The following is a 10,661-nucleotide window of genomic DNA, read 5'->3' as shown; positions in this document are numbered from 1 at the left end:
CAGCGAAGATTGTGATACCCCAGCTGAAGAACGTTGCGAGCATTTTGTGGAGGATTTATGTATAAGAACCTGTTCTTTGATATGTGTAATTAAACGCCATAGAAAAGAAGGGAAAGAAGTAAAAGATATTAGAAACTCGATGTATATATTTACTTTTTTTTCTTATTTTTACACATAATTTTCAATGATAATTAATATTCTCGAGAAAGGAGATACTATAAGAATGCGAAAATATTATAGCTGCTTGGAGATAGATATAAAACAACAGATTGCTATTACCAATTAATTAATTAAATATTTTTTGCCATCAAAATTATATATATACTGCGTATCACCTGTGTATTTTAAATCATATTTTCTTACATCGTTTGTGTTAGTGCATATCATCTTCGAGCGATAGAAAAAAAAAGAAAGAAAAAAAGACATACGTACGCATCAATAATAAATTCAAGCGACACTACTCGTTCGATACCTTTCTTAGGCTATAAGATATCCCGGAGGGGCAGTTTTCCATGAACTTTTCTATTTATTCCGTTGTATCGAACCGCGTGCATGTTATCGGGAAGAGAAGAAAACGCGCGGGGCATACATGTAAAGACGTAAATATGCGTCTCTCCGAGGGTCGTCGGTCGTTCTCGTATGTATGTATACCGTGTATGAAACACATACAAGATACGTATCCGTCATCATCGACACGGTGGACGGTGTACTATATACCGCATAGGCGGAGCAAGGCAGAGGACGGCACTGACGGTTGACAGCTGACGGCAGTCGCAGGTCGCAGGTAGCAGTACGCAGACTACAGAACAGAAACAGGCTACGCAGTACCTACTTATATCGTTCGCACAGCGTAACGAGTAACGAATCTTCGTCGTTCGCGACACCGCTGGTTTTTCCCGCGGGTTTTTTTATCTGAAAAATTCTTATCGTACCTATATCGTCGCGCTGTATATCGTTCGTCATGCCGCACGCGAGATAATGTCACGGTCCGCTGTTGGACGGTCGCGCTCGCCGACGGAGACGAGGTTAGGCGCGCGCGATTTATTATCAATCCTGACGTGTCAGACACGAAGCGCAAATGGCGGCCGAGGAGGATGTGTCCGCGCTCGGCGAGCGGGTCGACAAGCTTAGCGTTTCCGCGACGACGACGGACGAGGACGATGAGGCGGCGGGCAAGGTCGAGAGTGATGCCGAGAATGGTGACGAAAAAATCTGCGAGCCCCGACTCTGGGACTTTGAGACACGAGAGCTCTACAAACTCGCGCACAACTTCTATAAAGGTGAGTGCCGGATATTTCGGTTCTTTGGTCACTTTAATTATGCGAACGTGTGTGTGTGTGTGTGTGTGTTTGCGGCGCAATCAAATAAATTTTCTTCGATAAGATCCTTAAAATTCCTTCGAATCTCTTGAGTCGAAGATCTTGTAAATATTACTTGTATTTTCAAATTTTGATATAAACTTCTATGATAAAGAAAGATAAATGATAAATTTTTTAAGACAAAGATTCTAATCTAAGAACGTTATTTGTCAAAGATATATAATATATTAGTTGAAAATTTATATTATTCATCTGATTCTTATTTTAATTTTTAATTTTAAATGCTACATTACATAGTTAAGAATTGTTGAAATAAGCGCGGATGCAAATTTTATATTTGCATATTTATATATTAGTTGAAAATTTATATTATTCATCTGATTCTTATTTTAATTTTTAATTTTAAATGCTACATTACATAGTTAAGAATTGTTGAAATAAGCGCGGATGCAAATTTTATCGATATACAAATATGCATTTGCAAGAGCATTTTTAGATTTACAATACATGACCATAAAAGTCTTTATATGAAAGTAATATGAAGCATCTTATATGTAAATCTTTTGTATGCATAATTTTGTATTGTGCAATAATTATTGATTATTGACAACACAATGTTTTGCGCATACTATTGTGAAACGTATTTTTGCATATAATAGTACGAATGGATTTTAAATATAAAAAGAAAAATAAATTACATTGTTAATATGTATTTTTTACAAGATTGTTATCGAAAGATTTGTATATTTAGAGAAAGAGGGCAAGGCTGTTCATCTCTCTTATGAGGATAAATTGAAATTGGTGGCATTCACGCAGCAAGTGACGCATGGAAAATGTACAGCCGAAAATGCACCACCGTTAGGTGTCCTGGACGTGATTGGAAGGGACAGGCGATTGGCGTGGCAAAATCTGGGGGATATATCAAAGGAACAAGCAATGGAGGGTTTTATAGTACTGTTGGACAAATTGTGCCCTTTATTTAGAACCGTAGTCGAAGCTCAGAAAAGAGACTTTGAAGAGAAACAGCGACTTAAGAAGGAGGACGAGGCCAAAAAGCTGGATGAGGAAAGGAAACTTAAGGAGTTGGAGGAGGAGAGGAAAAAGCAAGAAGAGGAAAGACTGAAGGAGGAGACTCAAAGAAGACAAATCCAAGATGCTTTGAATCAGCAGACTTATTATCAGTTTAAAGTGTACGCTGAACAACAATATCCTGGCAATCCAGAGCAGCAGGGCGTTCTGATCAGGCAGTTGCAGGAACAACATTATCATCAGTACATGCAGCAATTGAAACAGAATCAATTAGTCATCGAGGACCAGACCGAGGAGGAGAAGAAGAAAAACATCGAACCAGAGGACATAACGTGCAAAGATGACGATGACGATAACAAGGACGACACAAACGAAAATGCGCCTTTGAACGATGAAGACTCGGATGAGTTTGAAGACTGGCCGCCTATCACTCCCGCGGAGATGTGGACGAGAAAGGGCGTAGAAGAATTTAAGCAGATCATCAGGAGAGAAGCAGGCGACGCGGTCATTAAAGTCGGTCATGGCGAGACTGTAACGGTGCGAGTGCCAACGCATGAGGATGGTACGTGCTTATTCTGGGAATTCGCGACGGACGGTTACGACATCGGTTTCGGAGTTTACTTTGAGTGGTCCAAACCGGAGACGAATCAGGTATCCGTGCATATAAGCGAGTCCGAGGACGAGGACGACGAGGAGGAGGAATACGAATCACGAGAAGACCTGGAGAGTGGATCGGTAAACGGCAACCCTCGACCTGAACGTAAAACGATTACGCCACCCATAAGCGTTATAGTACCTGTGAGTATTCAAATATTACTTGTTTTCAGTTTGAATTACATAACTCGTATATGTGTAAGAGTTGTAGAACGTTGCACTGATATATTAATGATTTTAATGTCATTTAAAGGTATATAGGAGAGACTCTCAAGAAGAGATTTACGCTGGAAGTCATCAGTATCCAGGCGAGGTGAGAGCATAAGAAAATTTGCCATACAATTATTTAATCTGCGCATATGTATGGCTCTGTGTGTATGTACTTGAAGATAATTATTAATTTCTCGTTTTTTGTTTTTGCAGGGAGTGTATCTTCTAAAGTTCGACAACTCTTATTCGCTTTGGCGGAGTAAAACGCTTTACTACCGAGTGTATTACACACGGCAGAACTTCGTGAAGAATAATGATTAGTCTTTATATTACATATTGAAACGAGATGTGTATCGGGTATACGTCGTCGTCTGTTGAGCACTAGCCTTGGCATAATAATTGTCTACTAATAATGCTAGTCCAACTAAATAAGTTTTATGTCCCAATTCGATTCGCGCAAAAGCGACAAAATCTGTTCACACATACAAAGAAAATATATTTATTGTATAGTCAAATAAGAACACACACATGTTCTATATTCTTTAAAGTGGCAAAAAAACTGTGCGCACGAAACAGATTCTTAACTGTTTACGAAATGATTGTGTAAATTAATATTTAACTCTTCTATGCATAATATTGCATAATCTGCGGCGATTCTCGTATCTACGTCATTCCTCGATTCAGGCAACATCCTTTCTCTTATCATGATTTTGGAAAAAATTTTAAAATATTTACATCGGCGCGCAAATCTTTATATATATATATTAGGTCTACTGGAAAGTTCTGTCCGTTTTTGGAATAAAACAAAATACAAATTTTTATTACCGTCAATAAACTTTATTAAATAATGTAATTGCCATTATTCGGAGAAGTATTGTCAGCAACTGGATAATTTAAATACAGCAGTCCAAGAAAAGAGGCCGCCGATGTTCAATAGGAAGAACATCATACCGCATCATGATAATGCCAGGCCACATGCTGCTTTGGGGACTCGTCAAAAAAGTGCAGAACTAGGCTGGGAAATTCTGTCGCATCCACCATATTCCCCGGACTTAGCACCCTCCGACTATCACTTGTTTTTGTCCCTACAAAATTTTTTGAGGGGCAAAAAATTCAAAAAGGAACAAGATATCAAACAAGCACTGGTTCGCATCAAAAGATAAAACATTTTTCGAAAATGGGATATACAAATTGCCCTCACGCTGGCAAGAAATCATTAATAATAATGGAAATTACATTATTTAATAAAGTTTATTGAAGAGAATTGTGTTCAATATGTTGAAATCGGACAACATCGTGTATTTCTACTGCTCTATTGCCTCGCACGCATATCTAAGCGTATTTAAGCTTATAGATAACAGTATAATATAGACGTGTCTGCCTTTATCACATATTTGAACACAATTTCACATTGTTCATACGGGCTATGTGTCTTCCCATATATCTTCCAAGAGGAATGACATTTGGTTGTGTATATGTATATATATATATATATATGTATATGTATATGTATATCTGAAAAGATGTTTCGTGTTAGAACAAAGGATTAAATGTATACACATATGCTTTTGTATTGTCTATATGGATATTTGCTTGGAATGTTTTTTTGCTAACTCCATGTTATACAGACTTTATTACTATATTAGTGTTCACTATGTCATGTAGCTTTTATTAAAATTATCTTATTTTTCTTTAAGGAGAAATACAGCAACAGATTCAGTGCACAGTCCTCGTTTCATTCGCGATTCAACGACAAAGTTCACTCTCTTCTCTCCTTTTTTATTGTAACCTTTATTATTCTATGTAGCCATATTATTTTTACAGCAAAATCGTGCGATTTATATTACTTATGATATTAATAATAACATAATAATAATAATATTAATTGTATTCTGTAACATCCAACTACAAATAAGTTACACTAACGGGTATGCCAGCTTGTGTGATTCCGCTCTTATCGTACTCCCATCTTATTACGCGTTTAGCTTCGACCTATAACGACGTTTAATTAGAAGAGCACTTTTTTTGAGACGGCATGAGTTTTGTATCGTTAATTTGTTCGGGGAAGGAGCGGAGACACAGAGCGAAATTGATTCCATTATATGTGCGCGCCCTAAAAGTACACACGTAGATTGTCCGCAAGAGATTAAATATAAGTGCCGTTTAAACGACGGAGTTACGAGTTGGCTCGTTTTACATTTGGCTTGACAACCGTATATATTTGTAACAGTCTACTTAACATGCATACTTCCACGAGCTCGAGCTTCACCCTAAGCGTCAAATATGCACGTTTTACCCCTTCCTTCGCTAAAAAAATACGGTTTCGTTGTAGTACAAACATCCTCATGGTAAGAAAGCTATTGTGCGGCATTCTCTTTTCCGTTTATTCTTTCACCTTCGAATCGTACGACGTAATGTTTTTTTTTTCGCGAAGTAATTTTACTTTTTTTCGAACATTATCGAATTGCGTGACGTTTAAAACTTAGAAACGATTCGCTCGTATATGGCACGCAATTACTACATACATGGTTGTACCATGGTATGGCAGTTGACGAATCTCGGAACGCCAAAGCTTTACCATCTATCTTACATACGTTTCTAACAACGACATTGTTCTTATTTTAAATGACGCAAAGCTTATACTTTGTCACTGCCATTGCTGCGGAAGTTGTCTTATCTGAAAGCACGTCCGTCCCGTTCATTCTATATGTACTAATAAAATCGTGATCTCTTCGAAGTTGTCACGCCCAAACTAAACGCTAGCTTCTTCGTTGACCTCGTCGCCCTGAGATTTTTAGACTGGCCTTAGCTATCAGGTGCGTCATGAGCTTTTTTTTCGTTTCAGCCCCGAGAAACGTATAAACCATATTTTTTACAGAGAAACAATTTGAAATATATTTTTATAGAAAATTTTATATATCGATACACTTGGACATACGCGTCTAAAGCAACAAGCATAAACCAAAATTCGTATAGTCCCTCGATGATTTCAACGAGAAACTCGGATTAAATTTTTTTTCGGCACATTAATTATTATATTCCTATATTTAATACCTCGGGCTGAAACGATTAGATTATCACATATCATTGACGACGTATCATTGAAGTCCCTAACGCGGACGTAATGCCTATACAAGGTGTCTACTCTCTACTCAGGTTTTCTTCAAATTGATCCAGGAATTAATAAGTAAAAGAAGGTGTGCACAAGACAACTGCATATTTACGAAGCAGCCTCGGTAGCGACTTCGTTCACATCACCTTAAGCCCTAGATTTGCATTAATTTCTGTGCGCTATACTGTTTCTTTAGCCTTAGAATTACAGATCTAAAGTATATAAATACGACGAAGGCATATGTCGGTAAATGCGTGTGTGCGTATGTGTGTGTTTGTATATGTATGTGTGCACGTATGGTTGAAAGTGAAACATTTATCAAAAACTCAGCAATTGTGGTCGTTAGGTGTCATGCGGATAAACACGCGCACTCACACCTAATATAATAATAATAATTACCGCGTGCAGTGTATTGTAATTGAGCTATATCGTTTAACATCAATTTACACTTCGCTTTATCCCATCCTTAAAAAATACATAACTCGGTACCGCTCGATGAATCTGTACGTCGTGCTCGTTTGTTTCGTATAACGAACAACCGCGAAGAAAATAGATGACTCCAGAGGAATTGATAGGAATACGTTCTATGCGTTTATGACAATTACTGTAGCCTTTTTCTCCATCACTTCCCTATTATTTTTTATTTCCTTTTTCCAACTGAAGAATTTGAAAACAAAAGACTGATTTTTTCTTTTTTAATTTTTACTAAAAAAAAGTTTTTGAGAAAGAGAATAACTTTCGATTGATAGAACGAATCTTCGAAAATTCCCATTACTTCATCTATTTTCCTATACGTGTGTGTACGCGGACTCGGTTATACTTTATAACAATTAGTAACAAGTGAAATATTTTCGTTCGATTTGTCGTTTATGCTTAAAATATTCGAACGACAATGAAGACTTGAGAGGAGACCGGAAATGTGGATGCTTACATCGTTATACGCATCTGGTGTATATCTCCCGTTACCACACACATTTAAGATCGCAAATTCTCTGCCCACTTTACATAGGTAAATATAAACAGCTCGGTGACAGATGATGATAATTAATATTAATAGAAAAATGAGGATACTTAAGTCTATAACAATATGGAGCTTTATCAAATATTTTTAGGTTTATATTCATTAGCCACGTAATATATACTTAATATGTAAATAAATCGTCCGGATTCGATCGGAATGTACGAAATGGTCTCGCGTCGATACGTATATGACAAAACTTAAGCGGGTCGGATCCACTAAACGTTGCTAAAATGACAATCTAAAGAATCGTTGCTCTTGGCCGCAACTCGCGATAGACTGCATACGTAATTGACTCGACGTTTTGTATAACAGCGTATACACCTAATAGTAAATTGCGCGTTAACTTTCGAATTGGTTTGGCTAAATTAGCGAGGCACATCGTCCCGAAAAATTAATTGTACTTGAACTCGCTTCCAAGGCGCAATCGCTTCACTTAGCATGTTCGTCTACATTGAAGCTCTTCTATGCTCGCGGTGCATTCGATCGCTTAAATGCGATTGTTCGACAAAGCCGTTCGATAACTTTGCGATTAATTGGACGCAAAGAGCGCGTACACTAAACGTGCGGGCACCTCCTTCGAACTCTGCCCGAAATCCGCGAATCTCACCTAAACGTCAGCGCGTAACGTTATGGTCCTCTTGCGAGAGTGCCGTCTTTAAGCGAAGGCGCAAAGGGCAATAGCCCGCATTGGAATGTCTTTTGAAAAAACCGCATGACCCGTTTGCGCGTTAACTGGTTTTAACTCGAAAGTAGTAGGACGGATACTTACAATACAAATATAGCGTGGAACGAAGGAGTAACAATTTTAAGGCTGAGTTGTGCCGACTGGAGTCTTGATTAGCTAAAATCTCCATAGTCGGCGACTCGCTGTTTCCTATCTGTTTCCTAGATTATAGTCCCATTTATAATATTATAGACAGATGAGGAAAACTTGCAATCTTATTATCTAAAGGCGAACAACGCACCAATCATTTCGGTTAAACCCGCGATCTCCGGTTTAAAGAAACTTGTACCTGTATTTTTTTGCAAAATTATTAATTTCTGATGTAAACATTGATTTTATAATTATAAACTTCACGAGATAAGAAAACATTCTTTCTTCGTTAATTTTGTGTAGATCTTACTTTAGCGGAATTTTCATTCGACGTTCACAATCATCAAAATATATAATATTGTACATTAACAAATGATAAAAAATATTTAGCTTTTTTAAATTTTGCTAAGAAACAAGAAATCATTTTCCTTCACAAGAACTGTTGCGAAATTGATGCGACACCTTATGCAGCAAAATAGTTAACCGCGATTTTGTCTAACCGAGATCGGTGCATTCGACAGCCCGAGAATAAGTACGCTCGCGTTACAACGACGTCTCCATGCTGAAATTCGCTCGCCTAAGTTCGTTCTCAATTCTGTAATCCTCCACCCTGCCTGTGAAGCTCCGCCGGAAATTTCTGTCGGTATGAACGAGCTTCGGACGCCGTTCCCTGAACGATCTGGTTAAACCAGGTCTGTTTAGCCGGTGCGGGTTCAACTGGTGTCTTCTATCCGGCGTGTAAAAATCGGCAGAACGTCCCTCATGAGATCTAGTGTCGTCATACTCATTCGAGCTCGTCGACCATCTCTTCGCACGTTCGGAGAGCGGCCCGCCGTAGGGAGGAAGGGTAATGTCGTTTCGATACGCTCGCGGCGGCGGCAACGGCGGCATCTCATCGACTCTTACGCGGACGTCCACATTTGCGTCCACGGTGGTCGACGGATTTCTGCCGTGCAAAGGAAATCGAAGATCTCTTTCGTGACGATATGACTGATGAGCGACACGCGGTGGATACGCGACGCCATCGGCTCGGAATGATTCGGCTGGGACGCGTCCTGTCCGTTCCCCGATGTAACCGTCCGGAACGCATCGCGTATCCCGGATGGCCGGTGATCGACTCGGACGAGCGGAATCTTCTCTAGCGGTATATTCCATGGAATTTCCGACCGGTACGATATTCTTGCCGCCGAACGGATCGCCAGGAAAGACTTCTTGTATCGGACTGGCGAAAATGAGCGTTCTATAAAGACGACATTGATTTATTACGGATTTGCTTCAAACACGTTTATCGGAAGAGACTTTGTTTCCCGACTTGGAAATAGGACTATGAATGTCACCGTTTCAGACATCGTGCATCGTTCGGTGCGATATTCGTCGTCCTATCCACAAGTAACGATTGTCCCAACTCCAAGTCATATATGTCATGAGTATCGATCCTCAACTTTGTAGAAATCAACTTGAAATCATAATATGAGAAAAATGTGTAGAACTCAGATTTTTATTTCTTTTTCAATGTATTTATAATTTCATACAATACTTTTTATGTAAAATAGACATAATTAGAGTAATAAATTTATATAAACATAATTAAAAATATATAATTAAATAAAAAACATAAATATAATTAAATAAAAAAGAAACCTTGAAAAGAAGAACTTTTGAGAATTTAGAAACTTATTTAGATTGCGGGTAAAAGAGATGGCAAGTCTGAATGAGAAGCACAGGAAAGTACACGTATAAAATCTATATATATCGCCAAGTTTATAAAGTTAATAATGGTATATAATATATAAGATAATTACCAATTAATAATAATACAGCCACAATATACCGGAATACACGCCATTATGTGATGAGAGCAAGCAGAAACAAAATACAGCATAATTGATTATTAATAAGCAATAAATAATCTATATAATAATAATTGATAAATCTTGCTTACAGAAAATTCTTGTTGCAATTATTACAAAGAATATAAATGCATATATATAGCGAGAGCGAGAGCGAAAGAGAGAGAGAGAGAGAGAGAGAGAGACTGACGATTATTAAAAAAAGCGTACTACGACTAAAATTAATATACAGAGATAACGACAAGACTTACCTGGTATTCTCCCGTTTTTGATCGTAAACAGGATACATTTTGTCTCTCGGCATAAATTCTTCGAACGACGGCATCCTTCTCCTGGGATTCAATCTTTCTCTCGAGCGTGAACGATCACCCTTCTCGATTCTGCCGAAAGAACTGTCGACGCACTCGACACCTCGGTTGATAATCTCCTGATCAGCGAGATTCTGAAACTCGTCCGCAGTCACTAGCGTGTAACTTCGCCTGTTCTGCTTCAGGATCGATTTCAGGCAGAAGTACGTCCTCGAGTCCGGCAGCTTCCAGCAGGCCTCGTTTGACATAGGATTCACCATGATCCTGCTGCGCGGTTCGATTTTTGGGATAGCGCCGTTACTGCTCGCGTTCCTCGGGGAAACGCTCGCCTCGTCGAGGGAAAG

General features: G+C 38.6%; 2 protein-coding genes across 3 annotated transcripts in view; one reads left to right on the top strand and one right to left on the bottom strand.

The window, feature by feature from the left end:
* The first annotated feature begins 104 nt into the window (after positions 1 to 104).
* LOC115233472 (Golgi resident protein GCP60) lies at positions 105 to 3,733 on the top strand. Its single transcript, XM_029803926.1, has 4 exons — positions 105 to 1,280; positions 2,071 to 3,146; positions 3,256 to 3,315; positions 3,426 to 3,733. The coding sequence occupies exons 1-4, from the start codon at positions 1,079 to 1,081 to the stop codon at positions 3,531 to 3,533; spliced, it is 1,446 nt and encodes a 481-aa protein (XP_029659786.1). The 5' UTR covers positions 105 to 1,078; the 3' UTR covers positions 3,534 to 3,733.
* A 1,887-nt stretch (positions 3,734 to 5,620) lies between these two features.
* LOC115233454 overlaps positions 5,621 to 10,661 on the bottom strand; it is an 11,167-nt gene continuing 6,126 nt past the window's right edge. For both annotated transcript variants that reach the window (XM_029803889.1, XM_029803890.1), the window contains 2 exons: positions 10,261 to 10,661; positions 5,621 to 9,399 (listed from right to left, as the gene is read on the bottom strand). The exon at positions 10,261 to 10,661 ends at the window's right edge or, in 1 of these variants, runs on beyond it. In XM_029803889.1, coding sequence (XP_029659749.1) covers positions 8,703 to 9,399; positions 10,261 to 10,661 — 1,098 coding nt within the window. In that variant the 3' untranslated portion in view covers positions 5,621 to 8,702. The remainder of the gene's footprint in view (positions 9,400 to 10,260) is intronic.

Source organism: Formica exsecta, unplaced genomic scaffold, assembly GCF_003651465.1.
Source record: "Formica exsecta isolate Colony F162 unplaced genomic scaffold, ASM365146v1 scaffold175, whole genome shotgun sequence".
Lineage (NCBI taxonomy): Eukaryota > Metazoa > Arthropoda > Insecta > Hymenoptera > Formicidae > Formica > Formica exsecta.
Note: the sequence above shows the minus strand (reverse complement) of the source record. Positions and strands in the feature narration are given on the sequence as shown.